Source organism: Rhinatrema bivittatum, unplaced genomic scaffold, assembly GCF_901001135.1.
Source record: "Rhinatrema bivittatum unplaced genomic scaffold, aRhiBiv1.1, whole genome shotgun sequence".
Taxonomy (NCBI): Eukaryota; Metazoa; Chordata; class Amphibia; order Gymnophiona; family Rhinatrematidae; genus Rhinatrema; species Rhinatrema bivittatum.
In genome coordinates, this window is record NW_021821387.1 from 1 (window position 1) to 27,515 (window position 27,515).

At 46.1% G+C, this 27,515-nt stretch overlaps 1 protein-coding gene across 1 annotated transcript in view; it reads right to left on the bottom strand.

Moving 5' to 3' along the window:
• Positions 1-750: 750 nt before the first annotated feature.
• The window catches only part of LOC115082641 (integrin alpha-V-like), a 74,980-nt gene continuing 48,215 nt past the window's right edge, over positions 751-27,515 (bottom strand). The window contains exons 14-20 of the mRNA XM_029586844.1: positions 18,592-18,671; positions 17,030-17,110; positions 13,266-13,371; positions 11,230-11,388; positions 5,818-5,931; positions 986-1,099; positions 751-853 (exon numbers count right to left, since the gene is read on the bottom strand). Coding sequence (XP_029442704.1) covers positions 797-853; positions 986-1,099; positions 5,818-5,931; positions 11,230-11,388; positions 13,266-13,371; positions 17,030-17,110; positions 18,592-18,671 — 711 coding nt within the window. The 3' untranslated portion in view covers positions 751-796. The remainder of the gene's footprint in view (positions 854-985; positions 1,100-5,817; positions 5,932-11,229; positions 11,389-13,265; positions 13,372-17,029; positions 17,111-18,591; positions 18,672-27,515) is intronic.

Genomic DNA, 27,515 nt, shown 5'->3' on the forward strand with positions numbered 1-27,515 from the left:
TGCTGCTTGCTGGCTTTTTAATATGGCCTTAACGTAAATAAAAAAGAATCACCATCACAATCATCCACTTTTATAGACTGCCCCCAAACAGGATTCCCCCGTACTTTTGGTGAAGGTGGCCATGGGCAGTACTTTAGACTTATTCCAGAGAGGGTGCTTAACTGCAAAGTTATGGTGTGCGTGTGCTTGAAAGTCTGCCTAATGAAAATACCTGCGAGAGCCGAGACTGAAAATAAAGAGGTCCATATTCCGCTGCTGTGCAGTTTGGCTTGTTAGCCAGAAAAACGTATCTGGTTAACTTAACTCATATATTCAGTAGCGTGGCCATGGGGCTGAATATATCCAACTATCTTAAAGTTAGCCGGATAAGTTTATCTGGCTAACTTTAGGACAGCCCATTGGACTGACCATACTTAGCTGGATAAGTTAGCCAGCTAACTCTGAATGCCATCTGCATCTCACATGCAGATGGCATTAGCAGCATGCCATCTGCACGTGAACCTTTTGAAAGCAAGGTGCCTGTGTACTGCTCATATACACCCAGAAAACATCCCCCTCCCTCCCGGAATGCCTCTTTTTTTTTATGCAGACAAGTCTAGGCGTGTGATGACTCATGGTGCTTCATTCTACTTTTCCCTACACACAGGTGACTAGGTCTTTGAAAATGTACCAACTGAATAGCCTGAAAGATTCCTCGTAGAGTGGACAGAAAGCGTGACCAGGCCCAGGCGTACATTACCACTCACCTCAGTGGAATTGCTGATGTCAGCGTGCTGAAAGTTCTTATAAGGAAATTCTATAACGCTGAACGAGGCTGATGATTTGAGAGAATACGACGATTTTGGTTTTCGCTCTGTGCCAAACACACAATAATAAGATTATCATTTCTCTACTAGGGCAATACACTACTTTTTGAATATACAGTCTTATTAAAAAAAGAAAAAAAAAAGTAAGGGAAGAAGCATTAGGCGCTGAGCACACTCACATTCATGAATGTCTGAGTCCAGAGTCGTGACCTCACATACAGGATTGCCCGCTTTCCCCGGTCAAGCCGGCCAACCTGGCAGGTTATTTTTAAACATTCAGCGGTTCCACAGCCCTGGAAGCAAAAAGGAAACAACCTCAGTGATAAAAGTCACTTTAGCTTATTTCATATACTTAAATAGAACATGACCTTGTTAAGAAAGGTTCTAACCTTCCAACGACCTTCACTAATATGATTCCAAAGGTAATTACGGTACATCTCATTGACAATTTACTGCTTGTCTAGCCTATCCACCATGTCACTTCACTGGAAGACACAGCTTAGGTGTGAATGAGAAATGCCACTATATATGGTAATATAGAACAGATGCTCTGTAATATTGTGGCTGCTAGAACCAAGGTGAGTAGTAATATCATCTATGTTAGGGTTTATTGGAGAGAAAATCTATTTAAATAACCTTCACCTTCAGTTTTCAAGTGACAAAAATTGTATATGTGGAAATATGTATATGGGGAAATGTGGAAAAGAGGATTTGCATTCAGACAACACCAACAAGGACTGAACTTCACAATCTGGGTAAACAAATAAGCGTGGGGGTAGCTTGTTTATTACGGCAGCTACTACCCTAAACCAATTAAGCCTGATAAATCACTTTGCATGCATATACAGCATTGCTGCTTAAACGGCAGGGAGAAATGTGGAAAAGAGGATTTACATTCAGACAACATCCAGCAAGGCATTGATCTGTGCAGTCTGGGTAAACAAGCATCGGGGTAACTTGCTTGATGTGGCGGTTACTACCCTTAACCATTAAGCCTTATGCTCAGCTTTGATGCAACTCCAACATTACTCTCTGCATCAATGGCTGAGGGTGGCAGGAAATTTGAATCAAACAGTTACCAACAAGGGCCCTGAACTTGGTGGTTGGTGAAACAGATAAGTATGGGAAATAAGTGTGAGAGCTTGCTGGGCAGACTCGATGGGCCGACTGGTCTTTTTCTGCCGTCAATTCTATGTTTCTATGTATATCTTCAGGAGGCTGCACAGAAAATACAGTAAGAAATTCTTGAGAAGGGTGAGGAAGAGGAAAGTACACTTTTGGTCTGTGCCTTTAATCAATTTAAATTCTAGTAGCAATTAACTCCCATGTAAGGACATAAGAATGGTTCCAATGGAGAGAGGCCAGATGCCAAGTTCCCAACTAGTTAGACAGAGACAAACGCAGTTGTGAAAGGCGAGACCATTTCAAAAGAGTGTATCTGCTTTCAAAGCTTTCTCACATAAGAGTACAAAGCCAATTTTTAAAACATACTGCTTCCAGGCACTGTTTAAAATGGCCTATCCGTATTTCCTGAGTTACAAATGGCAATTCTACATGAACAGCAGCATGAAGCAGCAGCAGAGGTCTGTGGTTCAGTGCTTTACAGCAAATGAGACAAAAATAAAATAGAGAGGTCAATATTCAGTTAGCTGGAGGGCAGCAAAGTTGCTCGAGTAAAACTTGTCCATATAAATTTAACCAAATTCAGTGGAACTTATTGTATAAAGTTATCTGGATAAATATGCTGCTCACCAACTCATGGCTTAATTTTAAAAGGCCGGCGTTCACCAATACCGGTAAATATGCATGGCCGGGCCGCACGCGTGCTATGCGCATTTTCAAAGCACCGTGGCCAGGCGTGTATCTCCTGCTACACACAGAAGAGCTGGCTTTGAAAAAAGGGGCGAGCTGAGAGAGGGCTGTGGTGGGGTCTGGGTGGGATGTGGGCGGACTGGGACAGCACCATTAGGCCGGCCCGTGCAACGAACTGCTATTCTGGAGAGCAGGTAAGTTGAAAAACAAAAGAAAAGGTTAGTTAGGGGGGTTTTAGGGGTTGGGCCCGGCTGAATGGAGACCTTGTTTCCCTCCATGGCCCTCTGCCAAGGAGCTCTCCTGTCCTGACCTGCATTCCACACAGAGGGGCCGGGCATCCAGCCGTGCCGCATACAGGCCACCGGCACGCTGCCATTTCTGCTTTGGCGCCAATATGGCTTACCACTCGCTGCATAACTCACCTGAGGCCACATACATGGCACCAGCACCGCCCGGCACACAAGACAAAGCCCTCGCAACTGCCGCCGCACCAAAGTTGGCTCCAATTGGTGTGCTAATAGGATCTCAGTCGCCTCACCAGATGCCTGCTGCCGGCCCTCCACAGTCACAAGTGAAATCACAGGCGCACTCTCAGTCCCCCCAATCCTGTGCCTGCGTCGGGTCAACACACTCACCCGGGGCCCTGGGCTGCTGGCACACTACGAAAAAAACGCTCCCTTCTGCCAGCATGGACCTGCCGTCCAGTCCCACTACTGTTGGATCCAAGACTGTCTTCCCTGCTGTTAATATACTCCTCTTTTTTTTTATCTTTCTTTTTTTTTTAAACAAAAACTTAATTAATGAATTACTTTCCTGAAAGGACCAGTGGTATCAGAGAAGGAAGCCTCGGAGGGTCAAGGGAGCCAGACCCCTGGCTATCAGGCCCTCCGGTACGATGCGGATGAAGCCCAGCCAGGGTATCCAACCCCCTGGTCACCCAGCTCCACCTGAGGGATAGCCCACGAAGGCATGTAACACCTCAGGGAGCTTCCGCCATCCTCTTCTGACCTAACACCTAACTTTTTATTTTATTTTAACTAGACTGCAGGTTTGCATCTCTACCATCTGCTAGAGTCAGAGAAACTGACAGATAGCAGTGCTTCAAAGTTTTGTTCTCTGACTGGTGCTGGTAGGAATGCAAAACCCACATGTCTGGACTAATCTGGGTATGTTCAGGAAAAAGGCCCTGACCCACTCAGAACTCCCCACACAGGGACAACCACTGTGGGACAGCCTGCACTCCTCTTACATCTTTTATCCGCTACTGGGCCCTTCAGACGGCCTTTCTCCCCCCCCAAAAAAAAACAAAACTCAAGTGGCACAGAGCCCAAGTGGTTCAGGCACTGTACACTGAGTCGCTTACCATAATGCTCTCAGCGGGATAAAAAAAACCCCTGCTGAGCCCAGGGCTCACCAAAACGCGGGAGAGGCAAAAGTAGCCCTTCTCCCCTTACCACCAACCATTCCAGAGGAAAGAGCCGTCCTTCAGAACTCTCAGGCCTCCCGCTTCTTACCTCAGTTCCTCTGGCTCCTGCTCTTACTCTTTTTTTTTTTTTTTTAACTTTAATAAACATAAGCAAAACTTCGCTTGCATGGAACACAGAGCTGTCCAGCACTCTAGGAAGAACAGCCTGATTCAAAAAAAGGAGAGGCAAACTGAGAAAAAAAACCCAGCTGCCTTGAGCCCACAGCTGCCTTAGCCTCGTGAAGGGGAGGGATCTGGACCACCAGGTTTACATCCCAAGGGACAACAGAGCGAGCATACAGAAAGGTCACTGACCCCCCAGCTTGTCCACCTCGACCAGACAGGAAAGGATCCACCAGAACCCAAAAAACCCCTGGGAGGAAGGGCCCACCAAAATAAAGTACTCTCCAGACTGCAGAACAACAGGTTTTGCACCATCCACCATCTGCTGGAGAAGGAGAAATACTGAGCAACTGCAGGTGGCACCAGGGTTATGTAGCAGTGTCAGTAAAACTTTCTCTGTCTCCATCTGCTGGCAGGGATGTATAAACCCAGGAGTCTGGACTGATCCAGGTACATGCAAGGAATACAATTACTACCTCTGCCTTGTAGACTCCCCCATCTCCCCACCCCCCCCCCAAAGTTGAGGGCCAGTTTTGAGATTTAATCTCTGGGATGGAAGCAACTGCAGCCGAATATTAACAAATCCAACCTCAGACCATGTCTGCTCTGCTATCAGGCTCTCTGGTGATCTCTTCCCTCTCTTGGCTTCTGTTTAGGATACAGTATGGGAGAGAGCACAGCAGACACTGCTCAGTCTCACACTGGCTCATTAACATTCAACTGCAGCAGCTCCCCTCCCAGATGGGACCTCAGGGTCAGCCCCAACTGGGAAAAAATAGTGTGAAATAGAGCAGGGAAGGGAGAGGTTAGGAAAAGTCTCTGCTGGCTGTGGTGCAGATAAAGTGCAGCGTGTGCAACTGCAGAACAGGCCATGCTTCCTCTTCATCCTCCAGCAATCACCATCACAGCCGGGGACTGGTGCTGGTGCATGGACCAGAGGTTGAGAAACATTGTCTTAAAGTGCTGCTTCCCATTACTTCGTGCATTTTTGGGCTGTTTTGTGGAAAACATTTTGGCTCAGAAACTCTGTGATACACGTAAAGCAGTTAACCTTTTGGCATGCAATTACCTCAGGCTACAAAACTCAGGCCGCACGCATGCACAGAACTGAAAAAATGCACACAGGCCAAAAATGGGCGCTAAAACAAATCACATGATCCCCTTTTCAAATTAGTATAGAAAAATGGCATCATGAGTACAGGCATTCAGTATATTTATATACATTCACAGCACAAGATTTAAAAATATATATATTTGGTACACATTGCAAAATGAACAAAAACATTCCAAGATAATTTTCAGAATCAGGACCCTGAGGGGCATTCATAAAAACTGAAGTTTCAGTATCATGGTTACATCAGCTTGAACATTTCTCTCCCTAATGGTGTGCCTAGGCTATCGTCGATTCGGTTTATTTTCTGATATTCAGGAGCCTGTGAGCATCCAACAAAACTTTTCCTTATTTTTGCAAAATTAACTAATGTATATTAAGATTAAAGTGCCTGCAGGATTTGACTGTTGGATATTTAAGAAGCTTTTCAGAACATAAGTCTATAAAGAGTTCAATCACTTATTAGGTTCAGTAATACCACCTGCCCCAGCAGAACTTACTAGGGTCTGCACGTTGCCTTCTGCTGCAGTCACATCTCGTCGATTAATGTTGTGGCGATTTCGGTCATCAAATGCATGTGTTTCATTTGCTTCTTCTTTCTGAGGGGTTGACATCTAAGTTACATTAAGAAAAGCTCATTAGCAGCATTCAATAATGAACTTAAAATTTACTCACATAAAAATAAAGATTCATGAATGCAGAAAGAAAAAAATGCACCTTGTCAAGCTGGTGTCCTCGAAACAGAACTTTTAATCATTTTCTGAAAGTTTTGGGACTTCAGCGTCTAGGGTTAATTTTCAAACTGCCCTCCCTGATACAAAGCCCCTGGGTACTCTTTGGAGATCATTTTCAAACTGCTTGCATAGCAGTAAAGGCTGTGAGTACATTGTACACGCAGACTTTACTGAGAATTTTGACTTGCATGCATACTTCACTTTGGAAATACTTGGGTAATGGGCTGTCTACGCACACAAAGACTTGTGCCTGCTCCAAGTGAGGCAGAACTCCTGTGTAGCAACGTATGCACATGCAGCCCAATGTTATAATGCAACCCATGCAGGACCAAAGTGCACGTGTAATTTCAGCCTTAAATTTTAAAGTTGACTTGACGTGTGTAAGTCCGCTATGAAAATTAGTGGGACTATGTGTACCTTAGTGCAGCAAAGGCACACACATTTACTGCTGCTAGACAGTAGGTGCAATTGTCCACATGGACATTCACATGCCTACTTTTGTAAATTGAAAGTAGGTGCACAAATTATTTCCCTGCCCCTGGGAAAGCCTCTTTTCAGTATGCATAAAAGTATTTACAAAATCACTTCTATGTGTACTTTTATGTGTACAACCCCCAAAGTAATTTTCAAAAGGCCATTTTATGCATGTAAATGCTTTTAAAATTGCCCCCATGCTTTTTCAAATTAACTCCGCCCCGGAACATCTATTTAGCGTGCGTGCAAAAGTAATACGAAACAGAGTTACATGTGTACTTTTATGTGCATACCCATCAGTTTCCTTCTCCTCGGGGGGGGAGGAACTTTGTTCTGTTTGGTGTCAAAATGGGCCCCCAGGTACTCTATAGATTGAGAGGGCTGAAGATTGCTCATGCCCATGTTCACGACCCAACCAAGTTCCTGCAGTAGGTTCTTGACTCTGCTGGTCACCTGCCGGCTCTTTTCCAAAGACTTTGCCCTGATCAGCCAGTCGAAGCAAGGGTGTACCAAAATCCCTTCCTTCCTCGGTGTTGCCGCCATGACCACCATAATTTTGGAGAATGTTCTGGGGGTGGTTGCTAGGTCGAAAGGTAGCGCTCTGAACTGGTAATGGTGACCCAGTATCGCAAAGTGTATAAAACGCTGGTGATCTTGATGGACTGGAATGTGAAGGTAGGCTTCGGAGAGGTCCAAGGAGGTTAGAAACTCTCCTGGTTGTTCTGCCATTATTATGGAGCAAAGAGTTTCCATGCGGAAGTGTAGTATCGCAGGTGACAGTTGATGTTCTTGAGATCCAAGATGGGTCGGAATGATCTTTCCTTCTTGGGATCGATAAAATAGATGGAATAACACCTCGTATTTTGTTGGGGCATAGGAACCGGAGTTATTGCCTTCAGACTGAATGGTCTTGTCAGAGTGGCTTCCACTGCCAGTCTCTTGGTGTGGGAGTGGCAGGGTGACATCATAAATTTGTCTCGAGGGATGCTGCAGAACTCCAGAGAGTAACCTTCTCGGATGATGTTTAGTACCCATTTGTCCAACATGATCTCGACCCATCTTTGGTAGAAGAGGGCAAGACAACCCCCTATTTCCTCTTCCTGTGGATGGGTCAGCCCATTCTCATTGGGGAGCATGGCTGGAGCCTGTCCCCAGGCTTGTAACTCTCTTGGTCTGTCAGTTCCGAAATGGCTGGGACCTTCCAGAGGGATGAGGTGCCTGGAACTGCGAGTTCCTGTAGGGTCTAAAGCGTTGTGAGCCTCTGCCCTTGGTTCTTCTGGGGGAAGGGCGCTGAAATCTTTTACTCCTGTCTTCCGGTAGCCAAGGCACTGGGGATTTGCCCCATTTGCTGGCTAATTTCTCCAATTCGCTTTCGAAACAAGAGAGATCCTTTAAAGGGCATTCTTGTGAGATTCACTTTAGAGGTCACGTTAGCAGACCAATTCTGCAGCCATAGTTGTCTTCTGGCTGCCACTACCAAGGCTACTCCTCTGGCTGAGGTATGTACCAGATCTGAGTTTACGCCCATCAGGAAGGCTGCTGCAGGTTCCATCGTCTCACCGGTATACGTTCCAGAGTTATTTGCCTCTTTCGAGAGGAGCAAGCAGGAACGTGCCACCGTGCGCAGCAGGAAGCAATCTGCAGTGTCATTGCTGTTGTGTTGAAGGCCTGCTTAAGAATGGATTCCAATCATCTATCCTGAGTATCCTTCAATGTAACCCCTCCCTCAACGGGAATGGTTGTTCACTTTGAGACGGCACAGACCATGCGTCCACTTTCGAGAAATGCAGGCGTTCCTTGGTCGCTGGTTCCAGAGGGTATAGGGCTTCCAAAGCCCGACCCCCTTTGAAGCTGGCCTCCCGGACGTCCCACACCAGGTCAATCAGTTCCTGGATGACTTCCATCATTGGGAAGTAGCATGAGGCTTTACGAAAGGACACCAGGATGGGGTACTTCTTTGGTTCCACCATAGGGTCCGTGCCTGGAATACCCAGAGACTTCAGAGACTGGGAAACAAGAGCTGGTAATTCATCCTTGTGGAAGAAGCAAAGCATGGTTCGGTATGGTTCCAGGCCTGGAGGGATTTCTCCTTCTTCCAGGGAGCCGCCATCATCATCTGAGGTGTCTGGATCCCTGTCAGGGAAATTCTTGGTTAGGCGAGGCATGTCTCGAGGCATCCAAGCAGGGCCGGGAAGATCTTGTGCTTCCGGCAGGGGTTGAGCCCAGGGCACAGCCGGGGCTGATTGCGCCTGAACGAAGGCTTGCAGCCCTTGGAAAAATTCTAACCAGGAGAAGGTCAGTGGGTCCATGTTAATCCCAGGGGGAGTCGCAGTAGGGACCCCTGAGGTGCCCTCTTGTGGAGAAGCCATCTCAGAGAAGCATAGATCCAGGGAGCATGGGTCTGGAACTGTAGCAGTTCCAGACCCATGCCCAGACAGTGAGGGAACAGGCTTTGGTTCTCCCTGGGCTTCTTCGCAATGCTGACACAGGCAGGACCCAGTTCAGGCTGCACTGCTCTTATGTGGCAGGCTGTGCAAAGAGAGTGCCTTCTGGCCTTCTTGGACGCCGGTGTCATAGCCTCTATGTCTAGGCGCACAGGTAATGTGCTTCAATGCGCGTGTGTGGATGTAAGCGCGGCTGTGCTTGTCGTGTGCGCGGTGTGCGCTCAGTTGTGTGCGCTGCTGTGCACGCAGCTGTGCGCGTGTCTGTATTGGACGTGAACAAGCTAGGCGCATTGGCCGCCTGGCCTGCCCCGCGCGTTCTGCCTGTCGAGAAGGGAAGATGGTGCCGATGCCTCCCAAGGGTCTCCATGTGGACCCCTGCACCGGACCGGGGCCTAGTCCAAGCAGGGCTGCTCAACCTGATTGGTGCGCCCTTTTTACCTCGCCTAAGAAAAAAAAAACAGAATTGGTACAGCAATCCGAGCCTCGGAGACCTGAAATTAAGGTTTTCTGTTTACCTGGTCTCGGCGCTTACCGATCGTGTGCCGGGACGATCTCCAGCTGCAGGGGGAGAGGGCTCTGCCTTTACCGCCGCGCTCAGATGTGCTAAGTCTATGCCGGGAACCGGCTACCAGACCAAGGCACACTTCTGAGGGATATCGGAACCACCTCAGGAATTCTCAACTGGGGGAGGGACCCTTAGGTTTCATCACAGGAGAGCGGGGCTCGATCTTCTTTAAGGTAAATGTTGTTTCTTTTTTGCTGTAATTCTTAACACTATTCTAGTGTGTGGGATAGTGTCCGCATCTGCTAGGAGACAGAGAGATACTGCAGGGGTATATCTAGAGTGATGTCAGCTTTAAAATCTGACTCCGTCTCCCATCTGCTAGCAGAAGAGCATATAACCCATTGGTCCTGAGTCCATCTGGCTACACACTAGGAAAGTATGTGTACAAGCTGTCCTACACAAGTTATGCCTGGCTTGGAGCAGGTATCGCTTTGTATGAGGCAATCTGTGCGCATACTCGACCAATTGCCCTAGGGGCGGATTTTAAAAGGCGCGCGAATAGCCTACTTTTGTTTGCGCTCCAGGCGCAAACAAAAGTACGCTGGATTTTAGTAGATACGCGCGGAGCCGCGCGTATCTGCTAAAAACCTGGATCGGCGCGTGCAAGGCTATCGATTTTGTATAGCCGGCGCGCGCCAGCCGCGCAGCCTACCCCCATTCCCTCCAAGGCCGCTCCGAAATCGGAGCGGCCTTGGAGGGAATCCTCTAACGCCCTCCCCTCACCTCCCCTCCCTTCCTCTCCCTACCTAACCCACCCCCCGGCCCTGTCTACACCCCCCCCTTACCTTTCTCCGGGGATTTACGCCTCCCGGAGGGAGAAGTAAATCCCCGCGCGCGAGCGGGCCTCCTGCGCGCCGGGCCGCGACCTGGGGGCGGGTACGGAGGGCGTGGCCATGCCCCCGGACCGCCCCGGGCCGTAGCCACGCCCCGTACCCGCCCCCAAACGCTGCGACACCCCCCGAAACGCCGCACGACCGGGCCCCCCCCGACACGCCCCGCCCCACTCGGAGAACCCCGGGACTTACGCGAGTCCCGGGGCTCTGCGCGCGCCGGGAGGCCTATGTAAAATAGGCTTCCCGGCACGCAGGGCCCTGCTCGCGTAAATCCCCCTTTTGGGCGGATTTACGAGCAGGGCTCTGAAAATCCGCCCCCAAGGATTTTTAAAAGAAACTTATTTGCTTAAGCTCCCTTTGAAAATCCTCGGTAAAGTTTGCATGCACAAAGTACATGCAGAATTTACCACTATGTGAACAGTTAAAAAAAATTACCCTCACTACGAGGAAAACTTTCAAACAACTCCACATGATCCCATATATGCGCGTATATGAGTGTGTGGAGATCTACTATAACATTTTACAACCTGTACATATCTGGTCCACCCCCCAACATATATGCATTTGTTTCAGTCAGTATGAAAATTAGCAATGCACTGAAAGCGCATACTTTTTCTATTATATAAACATATGTGCACATATTTTATGAGCTAAAAAATGTACATTTCGATGAAATTGCCTAATTCGGGAAAAACGATTGCACATCCCTAATCACTTATGAAGCTGCATTCTAAACTGTGCTGACCCAATTCTTGGAACACACCATGTCAGTAATGTCCTCCCGGAGTAGCCAACTTCTTAGATGCATGCAAGAGAGCTACTGAAATTCTTAAGCACATAGTCAGAAGCAGATATGGCTTACCTTAATATTTAATGTGTTGATCGCCATGTCTGAAGAGCAGTTCATGGGCCCATCAATTTCATACTGGATTATGTAGAGCAGAGTGTTGTTGTTATATTTGTAAGGCCACTCGATATTGAGTATGGCCTTGCTGAACCCACTCGGGCCATTGTTTTGCAGCTAATGAGAAAACAGAAAATCAGCTACACAAGCAGTCCCTTGATATATGGAAGTGATACATTGCCACAGTTTTTGATATACATAGAAATTCTGTAATTTGCAACGCATTTTCTCCACAGATTTCCATGTACATTCAAGGAGATATAATAAAGCATATAAATTAATGCAGAACACTTTTTAGTCACTTTTGACTCATTTTGCTACCTCACATGTTCTTTATTAATTTCTTCTTTTAATGAAATTCCATTATAGCAGTTTCCATTCCATAAACTGAACTGAGGTCTCAAAAAATTACATTCTGTTAAAGCAAAATTCTGTAAGCGAGTATCTGTTTAGCAAGGAATTGCTGTATTTTAAAAATCTCAAATTGCTGGTCAGATGTTTTGAGTTGGAGGCAGGTTGTATCTGAAGATTCTGGTATTTGTACATGTTAAAAGGTAAAAGAAAATGTATGCAACACCTCAAATATATCACAATGAACACAAACGAACATAACAAAAGTACTAATTTGTTGGCAGAATTGGAATCAGAAATGTAAATGTGCTATGTGGAGATAATCCGCTGCCTCTTGCCCTCAAGTGAAAGCGTGCCGTCATTTTTTGAAGCAAGAACATAGCCTTAACAACTGAATTTGCACGTTTGACCTCTAAGGAAGGCAGCGCGTATTGCCGCTGAAATGCTGGCCGTGACAGGTAATGCTAGCAGGAGCATTTTGACTTTGAAATGGTAATAAGAAGTGCTAGCTACAGACAAAGATTAAGTGTATGATTGTAGGAAATTAAAAATGATAAAAGGTTTACTATGCTTCAGACAGATTGTTTGTATTTTTGGTTGGCAGATATTATTTAAAAATGTTTGCGCACGACTAACAAAAAAGTGAATCGCCTGATATCCACAAAAGAGCGTGCCTTCTCTATAGCAGGACCCACCCGCTGGAACTCCATGCCGCCAGAACCTCCGTCTTGAGACATGTACTCAAAAATTCAAAAAAAAGCTAAAAACATGGCTTTTTAAATAAGCATTCCCAGAATAATCTCTTTTCCCCTCCTCAATACACCGCAAGCTCCGCTCCTCCACCAAGCCCCCCTTCCCCCTCATTTTGCACCCTCTCAGGGTTCCCCCCTCATCCTGCCCTCCAACCCCCAGAACCTTGCTGCCCCCTCCCCCCCCTTACAGCAAAATAACTCCTGCCGCAACTTGTAAATAATTTGTGCAATGTTTTTTCTTAAGCTCTTCTGCTCTCCTTCCTAGTTGCATTCTCCCTGTTCAATGTACCTTCTTTCTTGTTTCGAGTTACATGTAAACCGATATGATGGTCCCACGAATACCAGCATATAAAAACGTTAAACAAACAAACAAACAAACAAATAATAAATAAATAAATAAATGACGTAGCAGTGCTGTGGCCTGATATCTGCTGGAAGCCCATGAGGGCAAGAGGCAGGGGATTATCTCCACATAGCACATTTAAACTTCTGATACAGATTCTAACGAATATAGTACTTTTGTGTACCTTTACACCTTTATTTATGTTTATTGTGAAAAGTAAAAGTAAAACATATCCTCCCCCTTTCAATTTCCTCTCAATACAGTAAAGTGTTGTGGGTCCAGAACCTCACAAACTGAGTATTTTTTTATTTAATTATTTCCCTTTATCCACTCTTGGTTGCAGAAGGCACCATTTAGCATAAGCCAACTTCATGAAATCATGCTTTTTTTGAAATTTAGAATTACACTAATCTCAGAAAGCATACGACTAAAACGTTTTTACAAAATCAGAACGTTAGGTGCAAGTCTGACATGGAATTCTGTAAATTCAAAACATTTTCATAAGACATAACTCTACTGCTTTCTAATTTTCAAAACAATCGAATCACCTCATATACAAGCTGAACTAGCGGTCCTATATCTTCTTCTGTGACTGGATTCTCTTTGGGTTGCCAATTTGCAATGGGTAGGAACACCTCATTAGGAGTTGATCGCCTATGAAGAGAAAGGAGAAAAATCATAAAAGCAGCAATTAGCCAACAATGTACTTGATTTGTAGCTGTGTACCGTAACTAAAATCAAATGTGCATGAACAGAAAATCCCATGTAATGCTGGTGTCTGTTTTCAGAGATACTAATTTAAGAGCCAGATTTTTGAAACCTGACTCCATCTCCATCTGCTAGCAGGGGAGCACATAACCCATTGGTCCTGAGTCCATCTGACTACACGCTAGGAAACAATGTTTTGTTGGTCTCAATTAAAGGTATCATAATGCACCTTTCTTCAGGACTCATATGGCTACTAGAACTCTATACATTTCAGTTTCAAAACTGATTTGCACTAGGATACTTGTTCAAGGATTTCTGCACAATATTGATGCAGTGAAGATAAGTCTAATTTCAATAAAAATGAAAAAAAAATAAAAACCCCACACACATACAGAGGTTTGGCTTGCACCATAACCAGTATTTAGCGTATGGGCCTGATTCATCATGTCTTTTCCTATAGTCCAAAAATAGGAAAAAAGCCATAGGAGGTAATTTTTAAAAGCCTTTACCCATTGTAAATGGCTTTTGAAAATTGCTATGATATATGCTATTTTTACACATGTAACTCCTTTGAAAATTCACTGTATAGAGGATAACTTTAAAACATGCATGAGCACGCCCATATATGCAGCTATATGGACACATGCGCGCATGCACACATATTTTATATTGTGAGCGCAAATGGGCACACACTATATAAAATATGAGTAAATCTACCCAACATGTTCACATATCTAAAAATACACACAGGCATGAATTTTAAACATAGCAGGATAAATTCTGACTTATCCGGCTAAGTAGCGCTTTGGCAACTTATCTGGCTAAGTAAAAGAAAAGCACAACTTAGCTGGCTAGGTAAGACAGATATAACTAGCATTTGAAGACGTATCTGGCATTTTTATTATACAGCTAAGTACTACTCTTGCTTTTTAATACTTATTTGTTTAATTGGCAGTTATGACACCACTTAGCCAGATAAATCTAAATTCATCATAAGTGGCATACATCTGCTATGCATGCGTATTGTGCCTCCTAATTTTACACGAGGAAATGTAATGCACATATTTTCCTTAGCATTTGTCGGCTTTTACGTGTAAATTTTGTAACATGCACGTGTGGAGGAAATTATCATTTACAACAATTAGTCCATCAGTTTGCCCCGTCTATCTCTAGGTCATAAAGCCACTGCAGCTCTTCAGCCTGAACTCCTCCCCAGTTTACCCAGAGCCTCGTCCAGTCAGTATGTGGCTATAAGAATTTTATTCTGACTTACACCAGATAATTAACAGTATAAATATGCGCAGGCAACAGCCGTGACACGCTTCTTTGCTTTTGCAGATTTTAAACAGCACCTTATGGGGTATGCCCCGGGGCTTGAAAAAAGGGGCGGGGCGTAGGCGGTCTGGGGCGTGGGCGTGGCTAGAGGCATCCGTAGGGCCTCTAGGCCGGGGGATCGCGTGCCGGCACTTGGCCGGCAGGCGCAACTTGAACAACAAAGGTTAGGGGGGGTTTAGGTAGGGCTGGGGGGGCGGGCTAGGTAGGGGAAGGTGGGGCGGGGCAGAAGGAAAGTTCCCTTCTTCAAGGCCATTCCAATTTCGGAGCGGCCTCGGAGGGAAAAGGGAAAGCCATCGGGTTCCCCTAGGGCTCGGCACGCACAAGGGGGATTTTAAAAGGCGCGCAAATAGCCTACTTTTGTTTGCGCTCCAGGCGCAAACAAAAGTACGCTGGATTTTTAGTAGATACGCGCGGAGCCGCGCGTATCCACTAAAATCCTGGATCGGCGCGCGCAAGGCTATGGATTTTGTATAGCCGGCGCGCGCCGAGCTGCGCAGCCTACCCCCGTTCCCTCCAAGGCCGCTCCGAAATCGGAGCGGCCTCGGAGGGAACTTTCCTTGCCCTCCCCTCACCTTCCCCTCCCTTCCCCTCCCTAACCCACCCGCCCGGCCCTGTCTAAACCCCCCCCTTACCTTTGTCGGGGGATTTACGCCTCCCAGAGGGAGGCGTAAATCCCCGCGCGCCAGCGGGCCTCCTGCGCGCCGGGCCGCGACCTGGGGGCGGGGACGGAGGGCGCGGCCACGCCCCCGGGCCGTTGCCACGCCCCCGGGCCGTAGCCACGCCCCCGTACCCGCCCCAAAACGCTGCCGACCGCCCCAAACGCCGCGACGACCGGGCCCGCCCCCCCGACACGCCCCCCTCGGAGAACCCCGGGACTTACGCGAGTCCCGGGGCTCTGCGCGTGCCGGAGGCCTATGTAAAATAGGCTTCCCGGCGCGCAGGGCCCTGCTCGCGTAAATCCGCCCGGTTTTGGGCGGATTTACGCGAGCAGGGCTCTGAAAATCCGCCCCAAGGTGCACAAGTGTGCACCCCTTTGCGCGTGCCGACCCACATTTTAAAACATGCGCGCGGCTGACCGCGCATGTTATAAAATCAGGCGTGGCTACTAAAATCTGGCCCTATAATGTGTAAATATTGTTCCCGCCCCAGAATGCCCCGGGCCCGCCGCTTTTTTATATCAGCAAATTTATTCACACACCAATTCTTGCACATGTATGAGTTTATAAAATAGCACTTATGTGAATATACGCTACATGTGCGAGCATGTGCTAATTTTTATGCGTGCAACTCTTTTACAATTCATCTTTTAGTGAACTGGCCCCTAAATGTGTTATTTAGAGTTTGTTGTTTTACAATTTTCTGTTATATGATCAGCAGCCAGGAGCTCGCTCGCTGTCAGAGCAGTTCCTACTGAGGATCAAGAAACAGAGAAGAGTTCTGCTTTGGATCCCCATCCTAGAAGTTCCAGAATCCTCACAGAGCCGAACTTTCAAACCTATTCACATTACTGCATAAGTGCATGTAAGTGGATGCGCAAACATTTATCCTAGTATTTTATAAACTGCGTAGCGGGAGCTGCACATTTTATAAAATACCACGTGCTTATGCTTTGAAAGTATGTGCGTATGTTTCCGAAAGCGCGTAAATACTTCCAACGCAATGAAAGCGCTTATTTTTCCAACCTATTTTACAAACATACATGTGTATATTTTCGATGTGTAAAAATATATAACATGTACACGGAAAAACAGGTATTTTATTAATGTACGCACGGTCGCCGTTTGAAAATACTTTTTCGCATGTGTACTTGAAATCATCACTTCGCCGATACTTCTGTCAGTTCATCCAGTCCATCGCCAGCCATCCTCTAGCAGTTCATCCTGAACCTCCACCAATTTACCCAGACTTCCCACCCAAACATTGCAGACAACAGACAAGAAAAATTGCCCAAATAAGTTTACTAATTTATATGCGAATATCTCTTACAAAATATCAGCCTCTCGGCATACCTCATGAGTGCGCCCCGGATGCCTCTAGATCACCTCTTTTTTTGTACCGGCAAATGTGTACGTGAAACCGAAAATACGTTCATACTTTTCAATTTTTATAAAATAGAATGTGAGTGAACACAGGCTACTTATGCACGTATATGCTGATTTTCCATGCGTAACCCCTTTGAAAATGTATTCATAAGAATACAAATGAAAATTCTCTCTGATCATGAAACATATTTGAAATAAAAACGTCTAAGAATAATATCAGCACTCACCCTCTAATTTCAACAGTTGCTAAAATAGCAAGATTAATCTGGTAAGACACTACTGAACTCATACTGTCGTACAGATTAGAACTGTAAAAGAGAGAAAGAAACCAGAGTTAATACCTACATTTTGAGAAGCTTTTGTATGCAATGCTTCTGTGCAACTTGTAAATGTGGTTTATTCATGAAAAGGAATGATGAGGTTATTATTGCAAGGCTTTTCAACAGAAATGATTTTAGTAGGATTCTTAACACACTTATTAAAGGTTTGCATTGAAATTTATGGCCAATTTTTTTTCTGACCTTGCAGTTTCTTCCTACTCCTTTGGGCTTTCAGCTCACTTGGGTGGGGAAATGGCACCATGAGCCTTTGTTTGCAACTACCCAGGAATCTTTTCCCTTATTTCATACATCCCCTCCCATCTTACTTTAGTTCAATCATTGTAGTGATAGTCCTTGGATGGAAGCCATGCACCTGGGCTCCTTCTGGAACCCTGCAATCATGGGTCCTTAATCTGACCACTAGATGTCACCATTGCACAATTAATATGAATCCCTCTCTGACAGGGGCTGTGAACTCTGCCTCCACAGCATCCTTGGCTCCAGTTGTCTCATGGTGTAAAAGACCTGAACAGGGAATCAAGTCCCTGAGCTGGCCTACCTATCTGGCCAGTTATCATCTCTGATGTTGGCAATCATGAAAGAGTACCTGTATATCTATGGATGCAGCTCACTTGTTCCCAGGAAAGGTCCCACAGGACAACTGCAGCTCACTGGAACTAATGGAAAGATGATGCTGCCATCAGCAGTAGCTTATCAAAGTGCCATCACAACACTTTGATAAGCTACTGCTGATGTTAACCAAGCGCTATGGCTGACACACCTAGGATATCCTCCCTAGAAGTGCAGAATGCACCCTCAAAATCGTTTTTTTTTTTTAAATCTTTTCCTTTTTCTGGCATCTAGGGATGGACCCCTTTAATATCAGAGACACTCACCTGCAATAAAGAACAACTAGCATCACAAATTTCTACATGGCTGATTTTTTTGGTGGGAAGACTTTTGTAACGACAACTCTGGCCCACTGCTATCAGTGTCATTAAGGGATAATGAATAAAGGCACAACAAAGTTATGGCTTTGGAATCTTTATTTAAACGTGGGAAACAATATTGTTCTACTATACTGTAGTGCCAGGCTGCCCCGAAAAGCATAGAGGTCTATATAAATGCTATAAACAGTGCACGTTTATACAACTTTCCCCACTTCTACCATTCTTCTGTCTCCACCCTGCCTGATGCCTCTTGCAAGTGCACGTAAAAAGTCTGTATGTATGTTTTACACACTCTGCCCCCTGATTGATTTTCCAAAGGCAGTTTACATGCGGAAACTGGGTAAACTCCTTTGGAAAATCAACCCCAATATTTTTGGTGCCAATATAATATGACTCTTGCATTATTTCAAGGTATTGGAATTTTTGTTTCAGGAAATATTCAAATGTGCTAAAGTCTACAAATCGTGAAGGGTTTGCTTAACCGTCAGAGGGGGATATTAGTTCCAAGCTCATTTGTACCTGCGGATCTGTAAATCAAACTTCACGGAGTTTTCCATTTCGGACAGCTGATGAACACTGAAACGAAGACCTGCTAAAAGCTTAAAAAGGAAGTGTGGGGTGGGAGGGGGTAGAAGGAAAGATTAAATGGAACAGATTAGCAAACTTACAGCAGAGGAGCCCTAGAAGTAGAAGACTGTATACTGAAGCTAGCAGAGTTCTCTGCTGATGCTGAAGCACAGGGCCAGAGCTATCAGCCATGCAATATCAAAATAAAACAGATGGCTCGAGGAAATTGAAACGCGCCTCTTCCTTTTTTAAATAACACCTCCAAAAATAAGGAACACTTTACACCTTTCTCTCACAGAACTACTGTTCACAGTCCATGAATTGTTAAGACAAAATGATTCAGGCTGAAGCTGAATCCCAAATTAATTCCACATTCTTTGTATATATTAACTTCAGCTGGGCAGAGACAGTTTTCATTCCCCCTAGCTGACATTTGTTTTCTATTAATTGCCTCGCAGTGATGATAATGATGGTAAATATGAGTACATTTGCCTAAAAGACTTAACCTGGCTCCCACTGTTCTATCTTGTCAAGTTGAAAATCCCGGTCCATGGCACTCAAAGGCTAAGTACCATCCCACGTCAGCAGTCTCACACCTTCTATCCTCAATAGCACAAGCCTAGTCATACCGGCTCCCTAAGGAAATGTGCTTCACTTCCACCACAAATAAAACCTTCTCAGGCTCTGTTTCCACCCTATGGAACTCTCTCTACCACCCAACATCAGACTAGCTTTAGATATGGCTATCATGAAACTTCTGAAATACTGCACTTGGTCTACAGCGGTAATGACAGCCCCTGACTAAGGAACACCCCCACCCGCACTCAATACCACAATCACCAGAATATGTTATTCCTTATTGTTGTCTGAATTTGTCCCAAGTAGACCAAATGTAGCCAATACCCCACTTCAAATGAGACTACATCTGCCCGTATTTCTCTCCCAATGCCTAGCAGAAAGTTGCATACCCAGTCTATACATTTACTAACTTACTAGACCTCACCATACTGCACTATTCTCTAGCAATTTAGTATTTACTGCACCATATTGCCTTGAGAATCCCTACCTATCACAGCTGTACATAATGCCTCTCCCTACAGCTGATCCTCAACTATAACAGTATTCTCTATGCTGCACCACTACTTGAAATTGTGTATTTAAACTGTTTTTATTCAATATATTTGAAAAGGCATGATATAAATAAATGATACCCATGAAAACCAGTAAGTGTGAGCAAGGGAAAAACTTTTGTTTCATTTCTTAAAGACAAGTTAGCTGACCTCATGCTTAGTGAAACACACAAATGTTCTGTGACTCACCAAAGCTGTAAGGTTTGGGCTGTTTAATTTCATTAATGAGGTGAATAGTGAGGTTGTGATCTTTGCAAAGTGCAAATATGATCTCTCAAGCTTTTACCCATTAAAACCCATGCTGCTATATTTTTTTAACCTCCTGCAAAGGTCTAAGAGCAGTTGCTGGGAATCCATTATACTGAATTACAATAATCAAAGCCTATTGATAAAGCTGATGGTTCAAGTAGGGCTATAACATATGCAACATATGTAGTTTAAACAATGACATTGTTACTACTGCCTTTACATGAGTATGCATTGACAGATCCCATTCAAATATCACATCAAGATTCCACATCTGAGCAGATGTTGGTGTATTAGTTGGAATATCATCAGATGGAGCTCTGCTTAATATTATAATCTCAGTTTTGGCTACATTTAATGCAAGTTTATTGTTGAGCAGCTCAGAGTTTTAGCACCTTCAGACAATTCTGCATTAGCAATACAGAGTTAGAACAAGTGAATATAACTGGGATAAAAAACTGGATATCTGCATATATTTATTGTACAACTCGGGCTATAAGTGTACTAAATAAATATGCTTATTCATTTTTGTTCCTTATTTTTATAAAGCACCTGAACACATTTTTATTATGTGTGCAATAACTGCTAAATGTACAAAGGTCAATATTCAAAACTAACATTTAAGTGGATAACTTGCCATTTAGATGCATAAAGGAAAATTGATTCTTACCTGCTAATTTTTGTTCTTCAAGTACTACAGATCAGTCTAGACAAGTGGGTTTTGCATCCCTACCAGCAGATGGAGACAGAAGACTAAAAACCTTTAGGGCACTGCCACATAACCGAGAGTGTCACCTGCAGTCCCTCAGTATTGACCTGTACCCAAGCCAACTCTAGATTACCAACTCCTCAACAACCTCCTAAATGAGAGCGAACACCAAACCCAAAGAATGGAGCCCCCCAAACGGACAAACCACAAATCAACCCAAGGGGCTATTCACAACCTGGCAAACTTCTTTAGGTTCTGTATATATACATTCTGACAGTTCTTCCCAGTAAGCATGCCAGAACATGGACTTGCCGTAACAGTCTTGAGAACATTAAGGGGCCAGGTCTCTGGACTGATCTGTGGTATTTCAGGAATGAAAATTAGCCTAGTAGTTAGAGCAGCAAGCTATGAACCAGGAGACCAGGGTTCAAGTCCCACTGCCACTCCTTGTGACCTTGGGCAAGTCACTTTACCTTCCATTGCCTCAGGTACAAAGTTAGGCCAGGATTCATTAAACTATCGCATGCGATAGGAAGAGGGACATGAATATTGTTCAAATCGAAGGTCATCAAATCTTCACAAGAATAATCTGTTCTGTTCGTACATCTCACTTTGAATGTCAAAGTGGCCCCTAACCCCCTACCTAAACCTCATCTCGAGTTACTAGTTGGGCCTCATATAGAGGTATAAATACCTAACTACTATGAGGGCCTTATAGCTAGGTGCTCTCTCTCTCCCCACCCCCCGAATATTGCACAGCTTAACACAAAGCCAGCCTTTTTGGCCAGAAATCCTGCCCCAAACTCCTCCCCCATAACGCGGCTTGGAAAATAACTCCCTTAGATTGTAAGCCCTCTGGGGATAGGGAAATACCTACAGTACATGAATGTAATCCGCTTTGAAGTGCAAAAAGCGGAATATTAAAAAGTTACTATAATATAGTAGGTAAGAATCAATTTACCTTTCCTATTCATTCCCCAGATCAGTCCAGACAAGTGTGATGTACCCTATACTGGGAGGGCCCGCAAAAGACCCCCCTCTCAAACTTTCACCAGAGGTCGCTCTAGTGCACATGCAACCCCTCTGGAATTCTTCTCCTCTTACAAAGGTAGGCTGAAACAATAGCTTCCTTCAGCCAATGCACTATCGTGCCCTTGGAGGCCTTGCATCCATTTCTGGCACCTCCAAACAATATAAAAAAATGATCCGATCGCCGAAAACGGTTTGTGAGCTTTGCCTCCAGCAACTCAGCAGACCATTTCAGCAAGGCAGGAACTCCACAGTCTGATTCAGGTGAAACGAAGATACCACCTTAGATAAAAACGAGGGTACTATGCACAAAGACACCCACCGCATCTGAAAATCTTCAGAAATGGTTTCCTACAAGACAAAGCCTGCAGCTGCTCCGAGATCATTCTGAATGAACAAATCACCATCAAAAATACCACCTTCAGCATGAGGTCCTTTAACAACAACTTCCTCAATGGCTCAAAACAGAGGTCCACAAAGCACCCACGAGACCAAGTTTTAAACTCCACACCAGATCCAATCTTTGCACCGGTGGCCGCAGATGCTCGACTCCCTTCAAAAATTGTACGCTTGGGCTCCGGTCATGGAGGCCAGTGAACACCACCCAGCAGGGTGGCTCCCAGGTGGAGAGAGACAGGAAGCTAGAAACAGTGTCTGGTTCCAGGCTGGGTCAAGGCAGGCAGCAATAAGCAGTGTCTAGTTCAGGCTGGGTCAGAGCAGGCGGCAATGAGCAGAGTCTAAGTTCAGGCTGGGTCAGGGCAGGGCGGCAATGAGCAGAGTCTAAGTTCAGGCTGGGTCAGGGCAGGCGGCAATGAGCAGAGTCTAAGTTCAGGCTGGGTCAGGGCACAGTAAGCAGGGCAAGGCAGCGTCAGAAGGCCCGTAGGCCACACACACACAGAGGCCCGTAGGCCACACACCAAAGCGGGCAAGGCGGTCAGAAGGCCCGTAGGCCACACACACACACACAGAAGGCCCGTAGGCCACACACCATAAGCGGGGCAAGGCAGTCAGACAGCCCGTAGGCTCCACACACACAGACAGAAGGCCTGTAGGCCACACACCACAAGCAGAGCAGGGCAGGTCAGAAGGCCCGTAGGCCACATCACACACAGAAGGCCCGTAGGCCACACACCATAAGCGGGGCAAGGCAGGTCAGAAGGCCCGTAGGCTCCACACACACAGACAGAAGGCCCGTAGGCCACACACCATAAGCAGAGCAGGGGCAGGTCAGAAGGCCCTGTAGGCCACACACACACAGAAGGCCCGTAGGCCACACACCATAGTAGAGCAGGCAGGTCAGAAGGCCCCGTAGGCCACACATCACACAGAAGGCCCGTAGGCCACACACCGTAGTCAGGGCAAGCAGGTCAGAAGGCCCATAGGCCACACTACAACAGAAGGCCCGTAGGCCCACACACCGTAAGCAGAGTAGGCAGGGTCAGAAGGGCCCGTAGTCCAGGTGAGAACAGCGAGGAAGGAGGCCCCGAAGGCCGCGCAAGAAGGCAAGGCAAGGAAAGGCCCGAAGGCCCGCGCAGGGCAAGGCAAGGAAAGGCCCGAAGGCCCGCGCAAGGCTAGAGCAGGGAGCCCAGGTGAGCTCGATTGCCGAAGCCACCGAGGCAACTGTCAGGCAGGGTTATAAGGACACACCCAGAGCACAGAGTGGACAGATAAGATGACTGGGCCTGTCCGGAAAAGGCCCAGCACTAGAGGGACCCCTGGTGGTGAGGCGGTTGCACTGCAGGCCAAAACTGTAACAAAAACCTCACAATATCCAGAGGTGAGGCCAACAATCTTTTCCCTGGAGTATACCTCTGAGATACCCCCAAGGCTGCTCTCTGAACCTGCAAGGAATTGTAAACTAAGTCCTTGAAAATCACAGGCTCAGGGTATCCCTTTTGTCGCAAGCGTCGGCTCTCAAAAGTCACGAGAAAAAAGTGATCCGCCCAATCCAAGAAAATAGGACCTTGCCTTAACAGCCCTTGCAAATGAGCCAATCTCAGGGACCTGTCAATTGCATGCAGAATCAGATCAGTGAACTATGGATGTCGCAGTCTCTACGGCACCACCAATATCACCTGGCCACGATGCCTCTCGATCCACCTAAACACTCGAACTATTAATAGTCATGGGGGGAACACATACAGCAGGATCCTTGTCAGCCATGCAAGAAACCAAGTCTCTATGCCCTCGGCTGCAACCTATTGTCTGCGGCTGAAGAAACTTGCTGCCTTGGCATTGCTTCTTGACACCATCAGATCCAGATGGGGATTGCCCCAAAGAGACTGGATAAGGCTGAAGGCCTCCTTTGACAGCTCCCATTCTTCCGGGTCCAACTTTTGCCTACTGAGATAGTCCACTTGCACATTGACCACTCCCACAACATGTGAAGTGGCTATCCCCTGCAAATGTTGCTCTGCCCAGGCAAAAAGGTCCTGGGCTCCTCAGGCAATCATGCAACTCTTTGTTCCCCCTTGCTGATGATATAAGCCACCATTGTCGCATTGTCCGAAAATACTCTGACCATTTGACCTTGGACTTGTGGAAGGAATTCCACCAATGCCCTGCATACTGCTCTCATTTCCAAGTGATTGCTAGACCAGGATACTTCTGCTGGCAACCACAGCCCTTGTGCCATCCGTTCTTGACAGATCACCCCCCAATCCTTGAGGTTGGCATACGTGATCTCTATAACCCTGTCCAGAACCTCCAGGCCCATCCCTTGGGGTGATAGTGTCTAACGATCTGAAGTTGGCAAAACAATGTGACAAGGCAATAGCTAAAGTCAGAAGAATGCTGGGCTGCACAGAGAGAGGAATATCTAGTAAGAGAAAGGAAGTGATGATCCCCTTGTACAGGGCCTTGGTGAGGCCTCACCTGGAGTACTGTGTTCAGTTCTGGAGACTGTATCTCCAAAGGGACAGAGACAGGATGGAGGCGGTCCAGAGAAGGGCAACCAAAAAGGTGGATGGTCTTCATAAAATGACTTATGAGGAGAGATTGAAGAACCTAAATATGTATACCCTGGAGGAGAGGAGAAGCAGGGGTGTTATGATACAGAATTTCAGATACTTGAAAGGTTTTAATGATCCACGGTAAACAACAAACCTTTGCCGTTGGAAAAAAATCAGTAGAATTAGGGGTCACGATTTGAAACTCCAGGGAGAAAGACTCAGAACCAATGTCAGGAAGTATTTTTCACGGAAGAGGGTGGTGGATGCCTGAAATGCCCTTGCGGAGGAAGTGGTGAAGACTAAAACTGTGAAGGAATACAAAGGGGCATGGGATAAATACTGTGGATCCATAAAGGCTAGAGGATGGGAATGAGGAGAAGAGCCATGGGGGTGGCTTGCTGGAATAGAGGCTACTACCTGGTGATTACTACCCTTACTCAATAAGCCTTCACACAGTTAATGCAACTCTAACATTGCTCTCTGCTTCAACGGCAAGGAGAAATGTGGAAAAGAGGATTTGCATTCAGACAACAACCAACAAGGCTGAACTACACAGTCTAGGTGTACAAATAAGCAAGGGGGTAGCTTGCTTATTGCAGCAGTTACTACCCTAAACCAATTAAGCCTGACACTTCACTTTGAATGCATATACAGCGTTGCTCTCTGCTTCAATGGCAGGGAGAAATGTGGAAAAGAGGATTTACATTCAGACAACATCCAACAAGGCATCGATCTGTGCAGTCTGGGTAAACAAGTATCAGGGTAACTTGCTTGATGAGGTGGTTACTACCCTTAACCATTAAGCCTTATGCTCACATTTGATGCAACTCTAACATTACTCTCTGCATCAATGGCAGAGGGTGGCAGGAAATTTGAATCAGTTACCAACAAGGGACCTGAACTTGGTGGTCAGTGAAACAGATAAGTATGGGAAAATAAGTGTGGGAGCTTGCTGGGCAGACTGGATGGGCCGATTGATATTTTTCTGCCATCATTTCTATGTTTCTATGTTTCTCCGAATTGGGCCGACATAGCCACCATGAGAGACTGGATCTGGAAGTACCTTGCAACGTTAAAGGCCGATGAAACTCCTCTGACAACAGATTCCAGTTCGACAGCAACGCCTCCTTTAGAGGGCGCACGTGGGCAAAAGCCCATGGCACCAAATTCAACGTAGATGCCATTGAACCCAAGACCTGAAGATATCCCAAGCCCTGGGCATTGGCATCCGCAAAATCCACACCACCTGAGAGTGTAACTTCCAAATGCTTTCTGAGGTGAGAAACACTCTGCCGAGCTGAGTATTGAACTTTTCCCCCAAATATTCCAGCATCTGCATAGGGCTCTGGTGACTCTTCACCAAATTCACTACCCAGCTCAAGGACCACAACATATCCATCACCATGCGCACAGACTGCCGGCATACCTCCTCCGATTTTGCTCGGATAAACTAGTTGTCCAGAAAGTATGAACTTGGATCCCCTCCTTTCGAAGAGCCATTGCCACCAACACCATCACCTTTGTGAACGCCAAACCGAACAGGAGGGCCCGAAACTGGAAAAGTTACTTCAGAACTATAACATGAAGAAACTTTAATGTTCTTCCCAAATGGATATGTGCAGATAGGCTTCCGTCAAGTCCAGCGAGGTCCGAAGAACTCCACATGACGAACTGCTTATATCACCGTCTGCAATGTTTCCATATGGAAAAACGGGGAACTTGCAGTATCACATTTCACCTTTTACAGGTGGAGGATGGGACAAAAGACACAGTAAATCAAGTACCTCCCGCGACCGTGCTCCCTGGCTGCCACTGGTACCTATCAGGCCAGCAACCGAAGGCAACACAACGTGTCCTGAATTGGCGCTTGCTTGCCTCTCACACTGCAATGAGTCACCACGAAAGCTTCCGTGATGGGGTGAAAAAATTCTAAAGCGTAGCCATCTCTTATAACCTCTAGGACCCATTGGTCCAAGGTAATCCTGGTTCAATCTTCGTAAAATCGTGATAGACGATCTTCCACTGCCATTTCGAGAGAGTGGACCAGCCTGGCTTCATTGTGAAGCCTTACCGCCACCAGCTCCTGGCCGGAGCCCTGTCAGGGATGTTTTTGGGTACCTCAAAAGGACTGCTGCCTACCAGATCCCTGGTTCTGTCCCAAAGACAATGCAGAGCCTTTATTGGGACAAAAACTGCCGCACCCCGATACCTAGAGCAAGGCAGAAAAGATTACCTGACTGTCATCTTATCCTCCAGCAGCTTATTCCCTTTAGACTTCCCCAAAACCTTCAATTGTTTCAGGTCCTTCCTGAACAATTTTTCTTCCTTTAAAGGGAAAATTACAGAGCTGAGACTTGGACCACAGTTGACTAATTATGCAACCATAGCAGACGTCGCACAGAGACTGCCGCGACCATATACCTGGCCGAAGTCCAGATCAAGTCATAAAGCATGTCAGCTTCATATGAAGTCCCAGCCTCTACCTGAGTTGCTTGGCTATTAACACCAGCATCTGCTGAAGACTTCTCCTGAGTCTTCTGGACCCAGCACAAATAGGCCCTCTGTATCAGACTTCCACAGATCACCGCTCGCAGGCTCAGTGCCGAGACTTCAAACATCCTCTCTCGATGAATTTCTAGCTTACGGTCCTCAACATCCTTTAACGCTGCCAAACCTGCAACCAGAATAGTCATCTTGTTAGTGACCGCTGAGACCAAAGCATCCACCTTCAGCAATACCAGCAGCTGCAGGATATCCTCCGTGAGGGCATACAACTTTGCTACAGCTCTGTCCACCTTGGGGCTACCCTCC